General features: G+C 42.6%; 1 protein-coding gene across 2 annotated transcripts in view; it reads right to left on the minus strand.

The window, feature by feature from the left end:
* Positions 1–1,387: 1,387 nt before the first annotated feature.
* Positions 1,388–23,914, minus strand: part of bcor (BCL6 corepressor) — a 48,757-nt gene continuing 26,230 nt past the window's right edge. For both annotated transcript variants that reach the window (XM_051094726.1, XM_051094728.1), the window contains 6 exons: positions 22,153–22,431; positions 9,869–10,035; positions 9,044–9,189; positions 6,065–6,142; positions 4,968–5,118; positions 1,388–2,770 (listed from right to left, as the gene is read on the minus strand). In XM_051094726.1, the coding sequence (XP_050950683.1) occupies positions 2,476–2,770; positions 4,968–5,118; positions 6,065–6,142; positions 9,044–9,189; positions 9,869–10,035; positions 22,153–22,431 (1,116 nt within the window). In that variant the 3' untranslated portion in view covers positions 1,388–2,475. The remainder of the gene's footprint in view (positions 2,771–4,967; positions 5,119–6,064; positions 6,143–9,043; positions 9,190–9,868; positions 10,036–22,152; positions 22,432–23,914) is intronic.

Here is a 23,914-nt window from a genome sequence, read left to right on the forward strand (position 1 = left end):
CCTACACCTCTTCAGTTCAACCAGTGAACGATCCCATCTGAAAATAGACCAACCAGCTCATTACTGTACTGTGCCTCAGATTCAACAATAATAATAATTCACCTAAATATTAAAACCATTGTTTACTCACTCATGTCGTTGGAAAAATTTAAATCAGCTTTACGCGCGCTTTTTCATACAGTGACAGGCAGTCATAACTGCTGTGAAGATCTAAAAAATGTTCTTGAGAAAATATTGTGTGGCCTACGTACAGAAGAAACAGCATATGCTAGCGACATGAAAGGTAAACAATGACAGTATTTGTTTTACTTTTGGCCCGTTTCAAGGTGTCTAGTGTAAATTAATATTCAGCATGGTTATATATTCGCTGATACTTATGACCATATCCACGCAGATGATACCCCCGGACATCTTGAACAATCTTCTTAATTAATGCTGCCTTAAAGGCTCTTAGGTCACACCACTTATCAATTTAAACCAGCGAAACAAACTGTGCGGCATCATATACTACCACGACAATTATAAACCTTTATATATGAATGAAGAGCCCCATTTCAACAAACATCTACTCACCTCTGCATAAATAAACAGCATCATTAATTTGGATTTCATCCACATCGTCCATACTTTTTTCTTCTGCCTGTTGTAGGTTTGATGACGTATTAAAGGATACTGAAAGCTGATTGGCTTGATTTGGTTACTTTTGATAGTGATTGGTTATATATGCAGAAGAAAGGACATGTTATGTTGCCGCCATTTTTCGCCCACATTTAGACGTAAAATATCTTGAATATCCGTTTGATTGGTCATCTTAGTGCAAGCTGGGTCTTTACATATAAACTACATGTACTCTTGTTGTTATAGTCATTTTGAGAACACATTTGAGCCTCTCTGCTTTTGGGTGAACTATTTCTTTACAAACAAGCCAGAGATTCAAGTTTATACTGCTTTAGTAGAAAGGAGTGTGACAATTACATTACAGTTAAGGAAAGTAAACCAAGCCCATAATGTCCGTATTGCTATCAGACCAACAAAAGCCTCCCTCACTCCCGCCTAAGGCCTCTAATTTCCGGCGAACTCTTCATTTCCTGTTTTGTCCAGCAGCACAGGATGTGGCTGTCTCTCTCTTCTGTTGTATATGGCTGATCTGATGGCAGAAAAGTTGCTATGGAATTTAGACCTTAATCTCCAATTATAGTGATACACATAGAGGTTTAATAATCTGTTTGTGCATGAATTAATCAGAGCAGCCCTATAATCTCATGCTCAATTCAGCATAACAACATGAAATTATATTCCCAACCCATTTTTACTTGTGTAGTGTAACATATTTCAGAGTCACACAAACATTTTTTGTAATGTTGACTAATATAAGAAGACCACAAGATGTACACAATCTTTTATTGCCATTTATTTAAAGGAACTTTTTTTGGTAAAATATAAATACAAAGGATAGCGTATGTAATTACAAAGTCCGAACACTTCTCCAAAAAACAATAACACACGTCAGAAACAAGTTACTGAAATAGTCAACCCATTATTTACAAGTTCAAGCATGTCTTTGCCTAACAAAGCGTCAGATTAGTATTTTACAATTACTTTAATATTTTACAAAGAAAAGCCACATTAAAATATCTTAATTTCTACTCATAAATAAGTGACTTAGTCAAAGCAACAGCTTGCGTACAGGGTACGAAATAGCTTTGTAGATTAGAGTTTAACACGGGAGACTGAAAAAATCCCACACTGGTTACTGGTCAACACCATAAAAACGTCTACTCCAGGCGAGGAAAATCGCTGACGAAGTGCGCTAATTAACTCTTGACGAACCGAAGGGGCTTCCGGCCTCTGTAACTCCTCTAACGTTGACATCACGATTAAAACCCCATTTCAACCCGATTATGTATTTACAACATCGTAACTCCAATTATAAAATAAAGACCTGACTAAACAAGACAAAAAAGGCAGCGCATATATATATATTTATTTATATTTATATATATATATATATATATATATATATATTTATATCTATATATAATACACACAAATAAAATACAGTGACTGTATATATACTTATATTCCTATTTAGAAAACATCTCTTTTAAATGAAAGAGTTCTTCATTGCGAGCATGGCTTCATATCTCAGTTAGCCAGAGATAGTGGTCCAAATCTCAGGTTCGTTCTCTTTCCATATCTGCAGAATGTACACTATGTACAGGTTTGCATCGTCACCAGGAGAATTAGTATGCGAGAAGAGCGCAAGAGATGTCTAGATGTTCTAAAACCTTCTCGTAGCCAAACAGAAAGATCAGCTGCGCTGGGACCCAAATTTTGCCTTTGGCTACCAGTCCAGAAGTTCCTTGAAATGTCAAGAACTGCCTCAGAATATCCTTTTCCTTTGCTTCTAGTTCTCCATGGGTCTCCAGGGGTCCATCCGAGAGTCAGTATGAGTGTGCGTGCATGTGCAGAAGCTCACGAGCGAGGTCTGGATACTGGCTCCCAGCGGTCGTCCAAGCATTCAAGCGACGACCCCAGCAGGGCCACCAGCTCAGCGCTGATTTCCACCAGATCCAAGAGTTCCTTGCTGTCGGGCATGAATCCCTCGAGCTCCTCCGGACAAGAGAACAGCTGACTCAGAGATGCCTGCTTGTAGAATTCCGCCTCGGCTATAGTCACTACTTCAATGTGTGTGAACGTGGCACGGAACGTTCTGGCAGACATCTTCAGGCGCTTGAGGACGTCTGAAAGCAGCAACCAGTTTCTAGGTCTGAGAAAAAGAACGAGAGAAAGATTAATTTGCGCCACTTTGCATGTTATTTTAGGCGTAGTTTTATTCATAGCATAATAGAAGTAAGATGCGCAAAGTTGGCGCGAATTAGCACCGTCCACGTGAGCACCAAGGCTAAATGTGTCAGAACATGTGCACCAAGTTAGAAACACCAAAACAAAAACGTACGTGCACATACACCGTGTCAAATGCTCGCCCCAGAACAGACGCGCATTCAGATAATTAGACAAAATTACACAAAGATTCTCAAGGCCTTCGCTCGCCCAGAAACACAATAGGCTACACACACACAAAGACCGGAGACTGAGCCTGTCAGACGCGCGCACACACATACACAGCGGGGAAAGCAGTAACAGGCAGCGCTCAATCGATGGCACTTGAGGCGGTCTGTGGCTCTTGCGGAGCGCGGAACGCTGAATGGAGTGGGAGAGGGAAAGAGAGAGAGAGAGAGAGAGAGAGAGAGAGAGAGAGAGAGAGAGAGAGAGAGCGAGAGAGCGAGAAGGAGAGAGGGCGAGCGAGAGGGGGGAGGAAATGTGAGGAGAGCAGAAAGCCATTAATACTGCATCAGCCAGCCGCGCCGAGCGAAAGAGAGCGAGAGGGAGAGCGAGCGAACGAGGGCGAATGAGAACGGGGGAGGGGAAGGCCAGAGACAAGCGCAGACTGAAGATTATACACAACAGTGAGCGCGGCAGCTGAGCCTGGGAGCGAGACAGCGAGCGGGCGCGCGAGGGAGGGGTAGCGAGAGAGCGGAGCGCGGTAACGGCAGAGCGAGAGCCTGTGTGGGAGGTAATTAGCTGTGTCTGTTTAGCAGCGTGTCACTAGACTGTCTCTCTCGCGCACGCTTTCGCTGTCCTCGCTCTGTTTAAGTGCAACGGGCCTCACGTCTTTGCTAACGCTAAACTAACGTCGGCCCTGGCTGTCAGTCTACAAGATCCACAGTCGTGCGGTTCTTAAGGGAAACACCTGTCAAGTAGGTCAAAGCTAACTCACGTCAGTTAGACTCTTATGTAAACCAACAATGGTCTAGTCACGATCAAATTTTGACTTGACTTAATCTCTACTGATGAATTCCAGGAAACAGTAAAAATGGCTTCGCTGATTCAACGAAACATCGCAAACAACTTGTAATGTCCTGGTTGCCAACAACATCCAACTCTCAAGGTCTTTGCACACCAAGTCCAAAATTCTCATCCGAAATTTTCGCATATTAAAAAAAATAAAATAACAAAATAATAATATAATAATAATAATAATAATAATAATAATAATAATACAACCTCACGTTGTGTCAAATACATTTTACACATTTTGTCCAAAACTTTCTTCTGTCATTAAAAAATAAATAAATAAATAAATAAAATAAAAATCGGATCCGTTTTCAAGCATTTGGGATGTTTTGTTTTGATAATTCTGTGTGTCAACCTTGACGTTCTGTGCATGAAGCATGTGGAAAATTTCAGACTAAAGGTTTTTGCATACCGCGTTTGAAATTCTCATCCTAAATTTTTGCACATTAAAAAATTAAATACTACTTCACATTGTATCACATTTACACACTTCCTCCAAAACTTTTATCCATCATAAAAAATAAGGTTCGATTTTCTGAGTTTTCGGATCCATAGCAAGCATTTTAATAGGAATGGATGACGAATATGAAAATGATGATCAGTGTCCTTCTTGTTGGAAGCTTTATGGCTACATTTGTCAATTGTGAGAATAGGTAAAAGTACAAACATAAAACAACTTTTGCACAATCTTCCATCTTACAATGACAACCGATAATTACCAACAACTTGCGTGAAGTTAATTTCTATTTATGAAATTTGTTCCATTCAGAGTAAAATGCCAATCCAATAACTGAATTTACTGGTGAACAATTAGCACGTCCTGGGAACAATCTGCACTTTAATTACTAAAATTTCCGATTACAAAAATGTCACTAGAATCAAAAAACATGATACCGATAACTATCAAATGTCAACAAATGATTACAAGCATCTTGCTTAGAATTGAAATATCCTTTACAGAATTCCACATTTACAATATTTCAGATTAGTACCTTGGCCAATATGGACCGATGTGTACATTCCCAACTCTACCGATAAAATAACTGGTTTTGTTCTAAATTTAATAGTTACAGACAGATGTCAGTCAAGACTAAATGTTGGACTCTTACCCCTGCGAGAGAGACACCTGGATGTTGTAGCATGGCAGCAGCGGCCGGTCAGAGAATTCGAACTCGAAAACTTCTCTCTGTTCATCCTCGTCTTCGCCGGGTCCAGGCGGGTTGGCTAGGATGTCGTAACCAGACGAGTCGTCGGCAGGCTCTGTTAGTCAGACGGAAATATATCGATTAGAAACGAGAGACAAAGTGTGAATTATGGAATCACACGCACACACTCTGAGAGCTAGCAATGGATTCCGCTCCCATGATATCCCTTCAAAAATCCCTCCCGCCCTCCCTCCCTCTCCCTCCCTGTCGGATTCACGCCGAGACATGCTTTCGCGGCGCTGCTCTCACGTCGCTCTCTGAACGCGCTCTCCTATTTGCACTCTCTTCCATTAAGCGGCACTGCGGGAAGAGCTGCGTGTGAAGCCACTTCAGTCGTTCGTGCGCGCTAGCGGCACAGCGTACGCCTCGGAGCGAAACAGGCGCCTCTACCTCTTTCTGTTACGCTTTGGGTTTTTCCGAGGCGGCGCAAAGCTCCCAAAAATAGCCGCACGGCTCCCTTCCACACCTCCCCTTCTCTCCCGGCTTTGTTATTCCAGGAATCCAAGGGAAAATGTGCAGTAGCAGTGGGTTTGTTTTCGGCCAGCTGGAGACAGGCCCGCTCACACACACACACACACACGCACACACAGAGCGATCTGCTGATATATGGCAGCCAGGGGAACTCTCGCTACGCAGCTAGAATTCGTTTAAAAAAAGAGCAATAAAAAAATGCTGCCATCTATTTCTACCCCCATGGTGCCGACCCCACCACCCAGCGGATGGGGGATTTTTATATAAATTCTTTCAAGCGAACATCAGAGAGGTAGAAGCACACATGGATGATTTTTTTTTTTTTTAATTCTAGATCAATGACCGTCTACAAACATTGATGATTCACACAGAGATTTACCTTCAGGTGTTTATCCGACTGTCTGTATGTTTCTTCCATTTCCCCCCCCCCCACCCACCCACCCCCCACATTGTTCCTCGCATCTATTACCGTGAGTGTGCTGTGCGTTTCTGCGAATATGTGTGTGTTCGAGTGTGAAAGTGGTACTCACCGCACACTGCGCTGCCGTAAAACTCCCAGTACACACCGGGGTCATCGTCCGCTCTGCCCTGCAGGTCAGCAAAGTAATCTAGAGCGAGAAGGAAAGAGAGAGATTAGACCATTAGTGATGTAAACAGGAAGCAACTAGAGATGCACTGACATAATTTTTGTTTTCTATTATGGATTTTTCCCCATAATAGCTTAAAATCATTACATTTGCTGATAAATCAGCAAAGAAACATAATATTACTAATAATTACTAGTATTAAACAAAAATAGCTACAAAAATATCAGATATTGCTCCAAATCTATAATCCACGCTAAACAGCTTACAAATATTGTAAAATTTAAATAAATAAAATTAATTTCTTAAGTAAATACATTAATATGATGATAGACAAAAGAAGATGCTACATGATAAATGTCAAAAAAGTGAAAAGCGGTAATGTTTGGCAGATGCCGATATAAAGACACATATATTGCGCAAATGCTAAACAGAACACATTCTCCAAGCGACAATAAGAAAATAGTCTCCTACGGACAGCAAAGGCTTTGACGCTCTGCAAGCGTTATGTGGTTGCACGCTCAGATGCCACTTGGCGCGGCGAAGCGCAGCCAGCGGCGACGGGAGCCGCGTTTGCCAGCGCAGCCATTAACAATTCCACCCAGAGAGAGAGAGGGAGAGAGAGAGAGAGAGAGAGAGAGAGAGAGAGAGAGAGAGAGAGAGAGAGAGAGAGAGGCGGTTGATTAGAAGGCTCCCACAGAGGGAAAACAAATTTGGGGAGGGTCTTTAAATCAGCGCAGCAGACAGCAGAACGGGACAAGCCTGCTGATTTACACACACACACACACACACACACACACACACACACACACACACACACACACACACAATATGCTGCCCTGCGCTTCCAGGCCGAGCTCTTTCCTGCCTCACGAACTCATGCATAATCAAACACACACGCAGCCAGTCAGTGTGAACCTCCACCATGTGACTGAGCTGCCCTTTAACTGGCAGCCCTGAAGCTAATCCACACACGCGCACACACACAAGCACGTACGTATTAAGACGGCTTTGGAGGTGAAAGAACTTGCGACTGCCGTCAAGAACAAACGCCGGCTGTGTACAAATTGTTTGGCGATGCCCTCTAGTTCAGCTCGAAACTTTCAGACCATTAATCAAGCCGTGCCTCGAAAAACACGACTACTGTCACTGAAAGAGAGCGAGGGAAAAAGAGAGAGAGAGCGCGTCTCCTTCGGACAGTCACGGCGAGGCTGTGCTCGGGCGAGAGGGGTCAGTGTTAACACAAACACAGGAAAGGCCGTCTCGGTAAATGCCACGTCTCCTGTGATGCCATCTTCACATGCACCCGGAGCACAGCTTGTCTTTTTCCATGCGAACGTCTAACCTTGAGCATTAAAACTTTGCTTTGGCACACAATGGGTGGCGAACAGCGCAATGACAAGGTCAGTGCTCCGCTAACGATAAACGGTAATGGTATAAACAACTCTTGAAAGAATATTTTGGGTTGTTTTTTTAGCATAAAAATGCGCACCAAACAGAATTGTCAAGAAAATCAGTAGTTTTGAATCAGAGTTTTGAAAACAAAGCATTTGAAGATTTAAAAAAAAAAAAAAAAAAAAAAAAAAAAAAAGATGGCACACTGACTTTCAATATGGCAAATGGCTTCGATTTCTTTCTCCAGCTTCCCTTAAGTGTCTATTCTGGTAGTATGCACATTTAGTGTGTACGAACTGTTGTGAAAAGTATGGATCGATTTATAAAAACAAACACACGTGTACCACTAATCACTGTAATTGTAATGCTATGTCACGACCAATTTGTATGTATTTTATGAGGCGGCTAATTCGTACGACCTCACGAATTTGTACAATTTCAGTGATGTGTAAGTTTAGGGGTGCGGTTAGGTGTAGCTCATTCGTACAAATTCACATGTATTGTGTAACTCGTAAAATACATGTTTTCGCTGAAATCGTATGCATTTGTACTAGTGAGGTTGTATGAATTCGTCCGAATTGCCATAGTGATATATTTACGACAGCAAATTTCAGTCACTTAACTGTAGGGGGCTCCAAAGTCACAAAAATATGTAAAACTACATACAGCTGCTTTAAATTTTTAGCGAATCATGTTTAGACCACTAGTGGCACCAAATGGAATTGCAGTTTCTTTTTGTTTGAGTGGACTAAAGCCCTGTTTATACTAGTGCATTAAAATGAAAATGATAATGATATGTTCAATTCTCGGACCAAGGACTGATGGCCTAAGAGTTTGAAATAATAATGACTGTTTTCAAACAAGTTTCCAATCTGTTTGGTGCTGCTAAGTCATTAAGCTAAACTAAGATTTCTAAAACTCAATTTAAATCCTCAAAACCATTCAGATGCTGCTGTTGAGGTGTAAATGGAAAAACTTTTCCCCCAAAAAAAAAAAATAAAAAAAAAAAAAAAAAAAAAAAAAAAAAAAATCACGCACAATGAAAAGACCCATTGTACTACTAGGTGTTCTTGAAATGCAGTTTATACAAAGCTCCTAACTCAAGAATTTTGGCCCTTCAAGAACCGCCAGCAAAAAAACAAAAACACATCAAGCTGTTTAAAATAAAGGAGTCAAAATGATGTCAAAAGCTTCCAAAACCATAAAAACAATACCCCATTTTAGCCTCAGATTAGGCCCAGATTACCGTTTCAATAATACAACCCAGCTTTTCCAAATATCGTTGCGTGCAACAAACCCGTACACCCTTCAAAACAGGCACGCCGCACAAGACCAAATAAAGACACGCACACGGACGAACACACACACATAATCTCCTTTCAGGGAAAGCTGATTTGCCGGTGCTAAAGGCTTCTCCTCCGCTCCAGCTGTTGCTTAGTAACCAGATAGCCAAGCAGAGCCGAACCTTCCGCTGCTACAGGAGGGAAATTCTGGGAATAGAGGTGGAAGAGAGGAACAGCGCGCTCTTACCAGACAGAAAACACTCCATTATGTCACTGTGGGTCATCTTCAGCAAACTGCGGCCAGAGTAGGTAGCTAAAGTCGGATCAGCGCCGTATGACAACAGCAGTCGGACCACATCTAGATGATCGTTTTCCACAGCATCATGGAGAGGCCTGTCGGAAGAGAACCCAGAATGTTTACTTCACAAAAAGACAGACATTTATAATGCCGTTTATAGTTATTTTATATGTCAAATTTTAATTAGATCATGAAAAAATAAATGAATTAATAAATATTCTTTAGAATAATGTGCACTGGCAAATGGTGTGCAATAAGACCAACAATCCATCTGCCAATGGTATTAAATACTAAAAACTTTATTTTTATCAATTTAACTTTCTTTGGTAATTGCAAGATTTTTTTTTGCTTAAACAGTTCAGTTACTTCACTCGTCCATAATTACCTTAATTTTATCTGCCGGCATTGCCCAATAAAACAGTCATTAAAACCTGTCACCGTCATTCATCTTTCCGACAGGAATCGGAACGCTAAACGAAATTGGATTTTTAAGTGTATAGCGAAGACAGGGATCTCACACGCCTAATCTGCTCTTCTTGCGGTAATTATCCGAGCTAAGATTCTCGGCCTCTTCTGTTGTTGTAAAGCCATTATTACCAAACATATAATTACTGACATTGAGTGTGCGCGCGTCAGCACGTGCGCGCACGTGTAATTATCCGCGCAGCGGCAGCACGCACATGCTCTCGAACGCAGTGTGACGAAAGCGCAGGAAGTCATAGAAACCGGTCCCGCATGCTATTTAGGTGATATCATGAATGCGTGCATGCTTACCTGGTGCCGTCCTGCGCGCTGCAGTTGATGTCGGCCCCATGCTCCAGTAAGTGCTGTACGATGGAGAGCCAACCGCGGGAACAGGCCTCGTGGAGTGCGCAGTAACCCGCATTATCCCGATGATTCACGTCACACACTTTATTCTCCAGACAGTACAAAACCACCTCCTACAGCGAGCGAGAGAGAGACAGAAGACGAGCGGTTACTATGGTGCAGTGAGGAATGAAATTCATTAAACACCATTAAAGAGCGCAGAGAAAGAGAGAGAGAGAGACGGGCCGAGAGCAGACAGACAGTTCCGCCCAGAGCTGATTATTGATGTGTGAGGTATCAGGGGCTTTACAGACGAATCCTGCCCCAAGCCTGCTGTTCACTTTCTATACGAGACGCCTGAGACGGCACTGTGTGTGTGCGTGAGTCTACAAGCAGCAGCAGTGTAGGAGCGACTTGAAAGGTGGGGGAAATGTGAGCGATGTTTGCCCGTGCGAAACAGGCTGCAACGATGATTGTGTTGGTCGCAATTTTTCCATATTTTCACACCTCCGAGATATTTTGGTGCCTAGATACGTCTGGAAGTCTCACCAGTGAGGCCTTTGAACATCAACACAAGCCAAAAGAACCTAACAAAATGCTAAGGAGGTTGTTATGCAGTTGCTAGGGTGTTCTGGGCGGTTGTTAGAATGTTAAGGAGGGTCTTAAATCATAAAATTCTAGGGTGTTTTGAATTGTGCCAGCCCAGAACAGTTTAGCAACCACATATGCAAACAACCACTCAGAACACCCTAACAACATTCCACCAATCGCTAAGAATGTTGCCGTTTTATGGAGTGTTCTGAATGTTAGCATGTTGCTATGTGATTGCTAAGGTGTTCTAACAACCACTCAGAACACCCTAGCAACTGCATAGCAACATGCCAACAGTTGCTCAGTATGCCTTAGCAACCACAAAGGACCATGTAAACAACCACTCAGAACAATCATTCAGAACATTGCTATGTTTGATATAGTGTTCTAAATGTTAGCATGTTGCTATGTGAATGCTAAAGTGTTCTAACAACCACTTAGAACACCCTAGCAACCACAAAGGAACATGTAAACATCCACTCAGAACACTCTAGCAACCACATAGCAACATGCCAACTATTGGTCAGCACATTCAATATCCATTGGCATGTTGCTATGTGGTTACTAAAGTGTTCTAATAACCATTCAGAACACCCTAGCTACCACACAGCAACATGCCAACAACCGCTCAGAACACTCTAGCAACCACATAGCAACATGCCAACTATTGGTCAGCACATTCAATATCCATTGGCATGTTGCTATGTGGTTGCTAATGTGTTCTAACAACCACTTATAACACCCTAGCAACCACACAGCAACAAGCCAACAATCACTCAAAATGTTGCTATGTTTGTTAGAGTGTTCTGAACATTAGGATGTTGCTGTGTAATTGCTAGGGTGGTCTAACAACCACTCAGAATACCCTAGCAACCACACAGCAACATGCTAACAACCACTCAAAACACTCGAGCACCCACATAGCGACTTGCCAACTATCGGTCAGGACGTTCAACATCCATTGGCATGGTGCTATGTGGAACACCCTAGCAACCAAAAAAAAAAAAAAAAACCCTAGCAACCAAAAAGGAACATGTAAACAACAATGTTGCCATGTGGTTGTTATGTGCTATGTGAATGTTAGGGTGTTCTAACAAACCTTCATAATACCCTAGCAACCACACAACAACATGCCAACTATCGTTCATTGTTGCATGTTGCTATGTGATTGTTAAGAGTGTTCTGAGTGTTGACATATTACTGTGTGGTTGCTAGGGTGTTCTAACAACCACTCAGAACACTAGCAACCTAGCAACCACACAACATGCCAATGGCAGTTCCAAAAACCCAAGCAACCAATTAGTAACATTCTAACAACCACTCAGAACACTCTAGCAAACATATAAGAACATACTGAATGGTTGTTGGCATGTTGCTATGTGGTTGCTAGGGTGTTCTAAGTGGTTGTTGCAAGGGTGTTTCAACCACTTAGATCACCCTAGCAACAACATAGTAACATGCCAAAGACTGCTCAGAAATCTCAAGCAACTATTCTGAGCGATTTTTGGCATGGTGCTATTTGGTTGTTAGGGTGTCGTGAGTGCTCATTCACCTGTTGCTATGTGCCTTGTTCTTTTTTGAGATAATTTTTATGCCTTTTATTGAGACAAGACAGCTGAGAGTACACAGGAAAGCTTTGGATGAGAGAGGGGAACGGGGAAAGGACCTCAAGACGGGATTAGAACTCGGGTCGCTGTGACGGCAGTGTCGATTCACTAACCACAAGGCTATCAGCACCGACATTTCTAGGGTTCTAACAGTTCTATGATTTGAGAACATCCTTCAGTTTTGCCAATTGTATGGTTCATCAGGCAAAAATTGCAAGAGATTTGACATCTGGCCTTATGGCATAGAAAGCTATCAACATGCATAATCCCATTCACGCTTCACGCCATTCCCGTACACTGATTAAGAACAATGTCTGGAAGAGGCCAGATTTACAGAGAGCCCTTGCAAAATTAATTGGAGAGTTCTTCTGCAAGCTCGGGTTTAAAGGAACTCCCACATCCATCACCGCAAGCCGATTCCTCATGCACGGCGGCAACAAAAACAAGCGTGCACACGCACACACACACACACAGATGGGCTGGAGAGGGGAGGGCCGGTGTCCGCTCAGCGCTCAGACGAATGAGGGCATTAGGATTCAGGAGGCGTAGCGCTCGCACTTCAACCCTGGCAGCATCTCAGAGAGCGCATTCAACCCCTCCCCCGACGGAGTCGCACAGTGGTACGACCTGCCCCACGCTGCTGCCAGCAGCTCTGCCTTGCGCTTCCCGCCGGCTCTGTATCCAGGATACGGCATGCCGCCGGCACGACTGAAAAAAACCCCAAGCCGTTAGCAGGGGCGCCGAGCCGTTAACGAGCCCAAACGGGAAACTCTCGCTCCAGCGCGGATGTTCGCTCCCGTCAGCCTGGAGAGGTGGACCAAAACACATGGAAGGTAAAACACACACACACACAACTACCACGCTCAATTACCGAAAGCGAGCCGCGGTTCAAGGGAGAATTTCTCTATTTCCGTTTATGTTTCCATCGCCTCATTCCCTTTCCAGTGAGGTCTCTCTCTCTCTCCTGCCTCAGGGAGTTCCTCAGTGGGGATGTTTGCAGGCAGGAGAGCTGAGTGTTACATTAAACAGACAATAAAGCCGTGTTACACAGCCTAGCAAGAAAAAGATTTGTCGTGATTTTCTCTTCAGAACTGCTCTTTGCTGTAGCGTTTCCTCCCCCGCTGTCCCCTGCTAAAACGACTCCCAGCTAACAACTGCAATCAATGCATCATTCAAGACACTTAACCCCTTCACAACAACAATCCCACAAAACAAGACGCAGGCCAGCTCGAGACTGAACCCAACGTGCAACCATTTTACCACAACCTCAAAGCCTAGTCAACTCAACCCACATCATAAAAAATAAAAGAACAAAAACTACAGCTCGCTTGGGGAGAAAGACACTCAGACAGGAAAAAGAAGGGGAAGCTTTACAAGGCAGACCTGAACTGAAACCAGTCTGGGTCACTGCTAGTCTGGAGTCAAATTCGGATGCTGGCAGCCCCCCTTAAAACCTGTGATTCAAGTTCAGACTCAAGTCTAGAATTTCAAGGGTTCAAGAAACGACTCTAAGGCAAGAATTCTAAGGCAATTTAAAAAGATTCCAGAACTCTAAGACCACTAATAAAATGTTCTGCTCTAAAGCAGTTTCTAATAAATTTGTAAAGTCCAATGTAGTTGAAAAGGGACTAGAATGTGACCCAGTATATGACAAATATTCAAAATCAGAGGTAGTTAAGAAACCTTTCCAGAATTCTAAGGCTGCTAACAAAGAGTTCTAAAATTTGCAGGCAGTTGCTCAATATTTGTGGAACTCTGAAACTCTTCATAAAGTCACAGAATTCTAAGACACCTTACAAGTAAGTATAGAGTTCACATGCAGTTGAATTATAGAATTCTGAATTCTATAGAAAGCAGTTGATATAGAGTTCTAAAATAGAGGCAATTAGTATAGAATTTTAGAACTCCAATGTAGTTTCATTCCAGTGGAGACATATAGAATTCTAAGGTAGATAAAAGAAACTCCGAAGTGGTTTATAATAAATTCTAAAAGTCCATTTTTGTTGAAAACAGCTGGCATTTGAGGCAGTATGACATTTTCAAATTCAGAGGTAGTTGAGAAACCATTCCAGAATGGGTTTTCATAAGACTTCCAGAATTCTAAGACAGCTAACAGAGGTTTAGAATTTGCAGGAAGTTGCTCAATATTTGTGGAATACTGACTCTAACTCTTCATAAAGTCACAGAACTCTAAGACAGCTGAAAAATAATTCTAGAGTTCACATGCCGTTGAGTTATAGAATTCTGAAGCAGTTTAAAGTTCTAGAACTCGAAAGCTTCTAAAATAGAAGCAATTGGAATTTTAGAACTCCAATGTAGTTTTAATTCCAATGGACCATTCTACGAGAGATATAGAATTCTGAAGTAGTTAAATTCTGGAACTCTAAAGCAGTTTATAATAAATTCAGTCAATAAAATCAATTTTTGTTGAAAAAGACTGGAATTTGATGCAGTATGAGACATTTTCAAATTGAGAGGTAGTTGAGAAACCATTCCAGAATGTGTTTTATAAAGAATTCCAGAACTCTAAGACATCTAATTAAGAGTTCTAGAATTCTTAGGCTGTTGCTCATTATTTCTCAAATTCTGAAAATACTTATAAAGAGTTCCCGAACTCCAAAGCAGTTGATAAAGAGTTTTAAAATAGAGGCAGATGGTAAGGAATTTTAGAATTCCAATGTAGTTTTAATTCCAATGGACCATTTTAGAATGGATTTTATAAACAGTTCCAGCATTCTACAACTGCAAATGAAGAGTTCTGGAATTCTCAAGCAATTTATAATGAGTCACAGAATTCCAAGTCAGCTGATAAAGAGTTCTGGAATTCTGAAGAGATACAAAATTATAAGACCTCTATTAGTTAATTCTGAGATCAATTCTAAAGCTTTTTGAACTCTGAGACAGAATTTAAGCAGTTTTATGTGAATTTTGTGCGAGTCTAATGTGTAGCGGTTGCTTAATGATCCTCTGGCTACGCACAGTGCTGACGAATGTTCTAATTTTACATGCAACTCAGGAAAAAACAGCCTTCAGACTGAGCAGACGTCACGTTGCATCGGAAAGTGAGCGGCTAGGGAGAGAGACAGACAAAAAACGGCATAAGAAAGAAAGAGCAGGATATGAGGAGGGGAGAGAGAGGGAGCGCCGAAACTCCCTCAGCGTGGTTTTAATTGAGAGAGCCATGGCTGGAGTGGGAGTTGTGATAACAGAGGGAAAAGGGTTGAGGTGGCCTCCACAGAAGAAGTGCATCATTAACGGATCAGGAATTTCCCTGACAGCCGGCCAGGACGGTACTGAACGTGCGGACGAGTGTGAACGCGTACGTGCACGAACATGCGATACATCTCACTCAGCTAGACCTTTGACTAAGCGACAGCTTGCAAACCACAGTGTGTTTTTACATGCCATTTAGGAACGGGTTTGTCATAGATTAGACCTAAATAAAAGACAGCAAAATTCTGAATATTTGTCAAAAAACTTTATCAAATGCAGTGATTAGTTCTTCCACAGAAAGCAATCATTGCATTAACCAATTGTTCTTTGTACAGGAAGTTACATGAAGTCAGCCAATCAGTTCTGCGCTTGCCGAATCAAGAAAACACTTTTCAGTTTCATGTGCAATGTGCATCAAACAGTCAGTGAACGGACTTTGGGCGGTCGGGAGGCGTCTGTGGCCAAGACTGCGAGATATAACTGCCGTCGCTCTGAGAGTTGAAGGTCTGTATCCTGCTATTTGCTCAGGCTTGGCAGACAGTGACAAAACAGGGCGCGACACACACGCCTCACTGACCCTCTGTATATACACACACATACACACACATACACACACACACACTTTCTGCTGGTTACTAAACTGCAAACATTCACACATGAAGACCACTGCTTTTAAAGGGATAGTTCACAAAAATGAAAATTCTGTCATAATTTATTGACCGTTATGTCATTCCAAACCTGTATGACGACTTCCGTGTTCCACAGAAGTATGTACCGTTCTGTTTCTGACCAGTCAGTAAGGGAACGACACTGACATCGCGTAAACGACGACAGAGCTTTAATTTGGGGGTAAACTATGCCTTTAAATAAACTCAACCTCAAACTCTCGCCTTTTTTCTTTTCTAAAATATGCAGACTGCAAATAATCTGAGAGGGAATTTGAATCAGATTAAATTGCAGTCAATGCATGCGACAGGGTTATTTCAGGTCACAGACTGTTTTGCGGTCGCCATCTAGATCAAAAGATCCGCTTGCACGGAATCCTTAGTACGCGGCCTTGAACGGACAGCCTGACCAGCGGACACGCTCATGCAGTCAACTGTGGAAAACACGCAGGTTTTTCCACTTGCGCACGGTTAATGCCTGAAATGAAAGCCAAAATGACTCAATCACACGCGCGCGCACACAGCGAACCGCTCGAAGGCGCCCGGGAGTTTCATCAAGCCAAGAACGGTTTGTTTTGAAGGTGCGAGCCCATGAGAAAATGGAAACGAGAGCGCGCGTAAAAATACGTGCCGTTTGCATGTTTACTGCAGTTGCGCTGGGACCGAGATGGAGTGCCACGTTTAAGAGTGTGAACTCTCGTTCTCTAGCGCTCTGAGACACACACACACAAACAGAGCAGCTGCCGCGGTCTGTGTTGAAAGGTTCGGCCGCGCAGTCATGTCATATTTCCGAGCTCTGGCAGCGCCGCGGAGCTGCTCGTGGCTTAACACACACATACACACACACAAACACACACACAGCGAGAGAGCGCGCTGGCAGCTCAGTGCGTTGCTCGCGGCTTATCTCTCACACACACACAGCGAGAGAGCGGCTTCCTGTCTGAGGCAGGAGCGCGGGAGGGGAAAGGAGGGGGGACGGAACGAGCGAAGACTAGAAAAACAAGCCGCTGTCGACTGACAGAAAAAACACACGCGGACGGAAGGTCTGTCCCCACCTGCTAAGGGCCGACGTGAGGGTGTAGAGGGGGAGGAGAACGAGCGAGCGAAAGAGAGCGAGGGAGAGAGAGAGAGAAATGAGGAATACAGGGTGGGAAGGATTACATTTTATCTCGCTTCCTCTGACACACACACACACGCCGCACGGATCGGCGCCGAGTGCCCTCCGCTGCGCGCTCTGCCGCTCCCCCACCGTATCTGTGGCGCACGCACAGCCCCGCGAGAACAGCCGCCTTTAACCGATGTCACCAAGCGCATTTATAAAGCCATTAGAGCAGAATTAGACCCCGAGCGCCAGCGGGGAAAATCACAAAGCCCTGAGACTCAGCGGTAACGAGAGCCCACGCTCTCGACAAGCGTTCGAGAAAATCCACCGCTAGCGGAACACTGTAGCGCTCTGCAATCGGGGGAAAAAGCTCATTAGAAAAAAAGCTGTTTAGCTATTAGTAAAAAAATAAAATAAAATAAAAATGCTTGGATGTTATTAAAATACAGTTCAGCTATCCATAAACAGTTTAGCTATTAATAAAAAATAGTTTAGATAAAAATATAAATAGTTTATATTTTAAAAAGTATATAAATAGTTTTAAAAAAATAGTTTAAAAAAAAAACAGTTCAACTATTCCTACAGGCAGTTTTGCTATTTTAAAACAGTTTAGCTATTCGTAAACACAGTTTATCTAGCCTATTTCTAAACACTTTAGCTATTGCTTAATTGTTGGTGTTTATACAAACATTTGCTATAACCGAAAAATTTAGCTATTCCTAAACATTTTAGCTAGTAGGCTAGTAAAAAGCTAAACCACGTTAACTTAATTTAATTATAAACTGTTCAGGTGTTCATAAAAACATGTTTATTAAGAAAATGTAGAAAAATACAATTTAGATATTAGCTTAAGATTAGTTGATCTATTCGTAAAGAACAGTTTAGCTATTCACACACAATTTAGATATTTTTAAAGTTTCGCTACACATACAACTATATATACAATTGACAAATGTGTCAATATGAACAGACAGTTTTACTATTAGTGAAAAATTGAGCTATTTGTAAACATCTAGCTATTCATAAGCTGTATACATTTTAGCTATTGGTAAAGGATTTAGATAACAGCAATTTGTTCACATATCCATCTTCTACGTCTCATAAAAGTGGGCGTGGTCATTTATACATTTTATGGGTGTGGCATCCGGTCTCATAGGCATCCAGCTATTTTTAGCTATATAAAACAGCTGGTTTTGCTGCTTGAATTAGTGTATTCCACTATTGTTTTAACGAATTATCTTAATTATGAGCACATTGTTTTGTACTGCAAACAGTTTTACAGTTTACTGCACATTGTTATTCTTCTTGTTATTTCCCTATAGCGACTAATGAACTGGAAGTCTCACCCATAGGCTTACTTCAGCCTTGAGGAAACGGGTGGATAGTTCTCATATAGTAGACATAGTTTATCTGTTAGTAAAGAACAGTTTAGCTATTTTTAAGGGTCCACTGAAGAGCCTTGAAACGCTCAGCGTTATTCTGTGTTTATGTAATTTCACATGAAATAGGAAGACAGGGCAGGGCATATTGAAAAGCTCCTCCCCTCCTCTTTTAAAATAGCCTCGACCCACGTTTACTGACCAGCCAATAAATTTATGACATTAAATCAACGCGATATGGCGCTAAAACTTGAACTTCCTCTTTCGCTGCTTGCCCTTTTTTTTAGCAAACATAAAACTACAACTGCCAAAGTGTGATTCATTATGCTCTTTTGTTTGTTTACCACTAGCACATGCTGATGAGGTTTTATTATTCTATAGTAACATGCGTCGTAGCCTACGAGTCAATAGGTGTCACCATCCTACAGTTTACATGCATGTCCTACCCACGTTTATTAGATCCATGTGGCACAGTGTGATCAGCAATGATCTTATAGGATTGCTAAAACCATGCAGTGTGAAGAAGGCTAAAGAGATTCCCCCTTTAGATTCAATATGAAACTGAACTGTTACTGAAGCAAAACAGTGCGGTCTAACCGTTTCTACTCTTAATCTCAGCCACATCGCGCTGCAGCCATTCGCATGACAACGCAAAATCTTCATTCGCCCCAATGGAAAGCATATTTACATTCAAGATTTCAAGAAGACTTTAAGCAAGGCTTAGCTCTTCATAAATGGTGTTTAGCTATTCATAAACAGTTTAGCTTTTCTTAAATAAGGTTTAGTTGTTTATTAAAAGTAAAGTTTAGCAGTTTAGCTATTAGCAATAGTTAAAGAAAAAAAAAAGTTCAGATATTACTTTAAATCAAACAAAGTACAAAATGCTAATTCTTTTATGAGAACCACCAGCCTTTTTTGTGGTTAGAAATGAAGAAAAACCACCATCCATTTCCGTGGGCCGTTAATGGCGGGCGTTAGTTTGGGCGACGAGAGATCGGGAGGTGCGCGGAACGGGCGGCTAATGGCTTAAAACAGCGCGTGTTTAGCACCTTCAGCCGAATGATTAATTAACGTGGAGATTACGGAGAGCACTTGTCAGATCACTGATTGGACCTTAATGGCAAAGAGCCATTCTGCCTGAGAGCAGAATTACCGAGTCTAGCAACCGCAGCAGAATCAGAAAGAGAGAGAGAGAGAGAGAGAGAGAGAGAGAGAGAGAGAGAGAGAGAGAGAGAGAGAGAGAGAGAGCGCAAAAGATGGATAGGGCTCTTTCACACACACGCATACGCACACACACATAACGATAGGTTTCAATCAGCACACAAAGGCCAGTTTTGTCTGAGTCATAAAAGAAGGAGGCAACAACCAAACACAAGTGTAAATAAGCAGCGTCGCAACGCAAGCGAGACGTCAGCGCCGGCGGAATGTAATGAAAGAGTGTGTGTGTTGCAGTAAAACTCTTGGCTTGAGAGCTAAAGGGAGGTGAAGAAACGCAAACAAGCGAACAAGAGACGTCGGGGGAAGGGAACTACAAACGTGCGTGTGTGTCAAAGCATGCGATGGCCACTTTAAGCATAAAACTTACAAAATACACAAACACACAGCAAGGAATGGAGCGGAATGGAGCACAATGGAACGTGGCATCCCTCCTTGCAAAAAAACAAACCCACAGACACATGTGGATGCACGTTATAAAGAAGCGGAAAATAGCAGATGGGAAAAACATGGGGGGAAAAAAATTTAAGCGTAAAACTAGCTTGATTCCGACACCACAAGAGCGTGTTCTATTCTGGAACGGCACCACTGCCTCAATGCTAAAAAATGCTCCGTAAAATGCAATAAGAAACTTTCCTTTTCAGTGGAATTCAAGGCACCGCTGCGGAGCGAGAGAGAAAGAGGGGGGTGGGAGGGGTGGGCCGGGGAAGGAGAGAAATCATGCGCTCGCAGCAGTAATCGCTCATTTCCTGTTCTCCGTGCCAGTCCTTTCAGACGCACTGCCGGAACTAATCCAGCTCCCCATTAATCTGCACAAATTGGACACGGAACGCCGCGCCATTCCAGAACCCGCGGAACCACCGTATTCCAGAACTGCGGAATACCGTCGAATTCCAGAACAACAGGGAATCTGCTAAACAACCATATCAGTGCTGATATTTAAAGACAACATGAAATCTGAATTTTAATTTTTAAAAAAAAGTGGCTAGTCTTATCCATAATTCATCAGTGCACATTGTTATAAAAATAATGTTTGTTTTTATAAAGTTTCATAAAATTTGAGATGAGAAAGCATACTAGTGCTAGAACCTTGCAAGGATGTTGCTAGAGCATTGCCGCACTCCTTCACAAAATCCAGTCAACAGAATGACCCAATCAAATTTTAATAGATAAATGCAGCGATATTTACTATACATGTTCAGTTTCGTTTATAAAACATCATAAATATGCTGCAATTTCACATTGTCTTTAAAGGGAACCCTGAGTATTAAGATTCATATGGATTTATATAACGTAAATGATGTCTCATACTAAAATATGTAGTAGAAAACCCATGAAAGACACTTTATTTTAAAAATCCACATCGTTTTATACATATTTTGGACTATGGGGGGCGCCATTATTTTGATTACGTAGAACCTACATAGAATACCATGCCACATTGTGCAGCTTTTGTTTGTAATTTTCAGTCGAAGGTTAAGAAGAGAAGCGATTCAAGTCTTCACTACTTTCCTAGCTATAAGAAGAGAAGAAGATAAAGGGAAGATGCCTGTGGACGAATAAAATTTTCTAAAGACCCACGTCTGTTTTCTCTTCATTTTAGACCACAGCTACTGAAAGAGCTTACAAACGGCAGAGACAAGAAACGCTAGATGCCATTCTGGCAGGATGTAAACATGCCAACGCTTGTCATGATGACGCAGTCACTGAAGGTGTTTCTCAGTGCGGATTTCACTCGATATCCAGGGGCGTTTAGACTCTTTGTAAGGGAAAATCGATGGTACAGCATTTGGTTTAAGCCTACGCTTATATCCAACACCACCTGTGCACACCGTATCAGTATTTTATTTTCGAAGTTCTACATAATCAAAATAATGGCACCCCCCATAGTCCAAAATATGTATAAAACGATGTGTTTTTTTAAATACCATAAATCTTTCATGGGTTTTCTATTACATATTTCAGTAAGAGACATAATTTACGTTGTATTAAGCTCAAGTCTTAATACCCTGGGTTGCTGCAGCATTACAAAGATGCCAAATGCTCTCCTGACATTTGTGTTAAACTCAAAAGACCGGCTACAAGATCAGAGACAGAGTGCAAAGGGTTAAGGTTTTCCAGTTCAGCGGAGAGAAAGAGCAAGGACGCGACGGAGAAAGCGGGAAAAACAGCGCGCATGTGAAAACACGGGAATGAATGCGAGCGAGAAAGGTTTGAGTGGGAGTGCAAAAGCCGAAAGGAGAAAGAGATGAGACGGCACGTATGTGTGTGCGAGCGAGAGGGAGGAAAAAACTGTGTGTGTGTGTGTGTGTGTGTGTGTGTGTTTGTGTGTGTGTGTGCATGCGCACGCCAAGCGATCGCTCTGTGCCTGTCAGGGGCTCTCGGATGTCAGACTCAGTCTCACGCAGAAATAATGAGATGCGAAGAGAGCAGGAGAGGGCAGCCGGAGAGAGAGACGGTCGCACACACACGCGCTTACCTCGTATCCCAGCCGCGCAGCTCGCTGCAGTAGAGTCTCGCCTGCGTTCTTGTTGACGATGAGTCGGCGCGCTTCCGGCGGCATGGGCCTGCTGACTGGCGGCTCCGCTGACACTGGAGGTGCGGGGGCGACCGGAGGTACTGGCACATCCGGAATGGCGCATGGAGGGGTCGGGGGCGCCACGGGTTGGTAGGCAGGAGAAGGGGGACGAGGTTTGACCGGAGAAGACTCGTAATCAGAAAGAGATGCTGGCTGCTTCTGGGCGGAACGTTTCACCACCTGACAAGGGAATAAAAATGCGTTATTTTACAAAGCCTCGGATATCACACTGTTTTTCAAGTCAACAGGGAAGGTGGACGTTCTTTACAAAGATAAAGACAGGGCTACGCTCGCTTGGTGCCGAGAGATGGGCAGGATGGAGCGCTAATTAATCACAGCGACAAGTTCATAGTCTGCGCTGCGGAGAGATTTAAGAAATTTTAATGTGAAATTGTAAGCTGTTCCTACATTTTTTTTCCACAGTAGTGGAACGCCAGTGCAGGAAACGCTGTTTCCCACCATAAACCAAGAACAAAAGTGTGACTGTCAACAACGGTTCCTCGCGCTCACACGCCCCGCATGGTCAGCAAGGTTATTTCTGGCCTGCGGTTAAACATCCCGAAACAGACTATTTGCACTAGTACAATCCGTAAACGCGTTTTTTAACAGAAAAAAACAACGCGCATGAGCGCTGCTCTGTTTTGGGCTTTAGGCTGCGTGCTTGTTTGCGCGCTGGATGGAAAGCTGCAGACGCCGATCCGTCAGCGAGTGTGTTCCCCGGCAGGGAAAGTTAAACAGGAAACAACGGAAGACTTTGGCTCTCTCCCACTCGCTTTATCTTTCCCGCCTTCCGTGTGCGAGTTCTCTATCTGTGGAGCGCAGTAGGGCGGGCGGATGAGAGCCATGTGTGTATGTGTGTGTGTAGGCCGCGAGTTCATGCGAGCAGACTGAAGGTCGGGAAGGGGGGGTGATCGGGGCGGGAACTCCACCCACCCCAGAGGAGTTCCACAGCGCAGCAGCTGTCAGAGTAAACACACACACATACAGCGCACACACATACACAAATCCGCCTGGTCCGTAATAGCGCAGAGAAAACAAGTCGCTTAAAATATGATGATATGACGACTGACATTTTCTTGTTTGTCTGAATGAGGACATATAGATCAAACAGACCAAGATCCTTAAAATGTGAGACCCTGGACCACAAAACCAGTCTTAAGTCGCTGGGGTATATTTGTAGCAATAGCCAAAAATACATTGTATGGGTCAAAATTATAAATTTTTCTTTTATGCCAAAAATCATTAGGATATTAAGTAAAGATCACGTTTCATGAAGATATTTTGTAAGTTACCCACCGTAAATATAGTAACTTAATTTTTTTTGCACCCTCAGATTCCAGATTTTCAAATAGTTGCATCTCAGTCAAATATTGTCCTATTCGAACAAACCATTCATCAGTGGAAAGCTTATTTACTCAGCTTTTCAGAATTTAATAAAAAAAAAAAAAAGACTCTTATGACTGGTTTTGTGGTCCAGGGTCACATATGTTGTTGATTTTTTTAATTATAAAAAAAAAAAAAAAATACTAGTTGATAATAGTTGCCAATAGCCTTGTGGGAAGCACATGGGCATATAGCGTAGTTGTGCTACCGGCATCCCGAGTTCGAATCCCGGCTCGAGGACAACTTCACTTCCTGTCATCTCTACACTGTCCTATCATAA

This window comes from Labeo rohita, chromosome 22 (assembly GCF_022985175.1).
Source record: "Labeo rohita strain BAU-BD-2019 chromosome 22, IGBB_LRoh.1.0, whole genome shotgun sequence".
Lineage (NCBI taxonomy): Eukaryota > Metazoa > Chordata > Actinopteri > Cypriniformes > Cyprinidae > Labeo > Labeo rohita.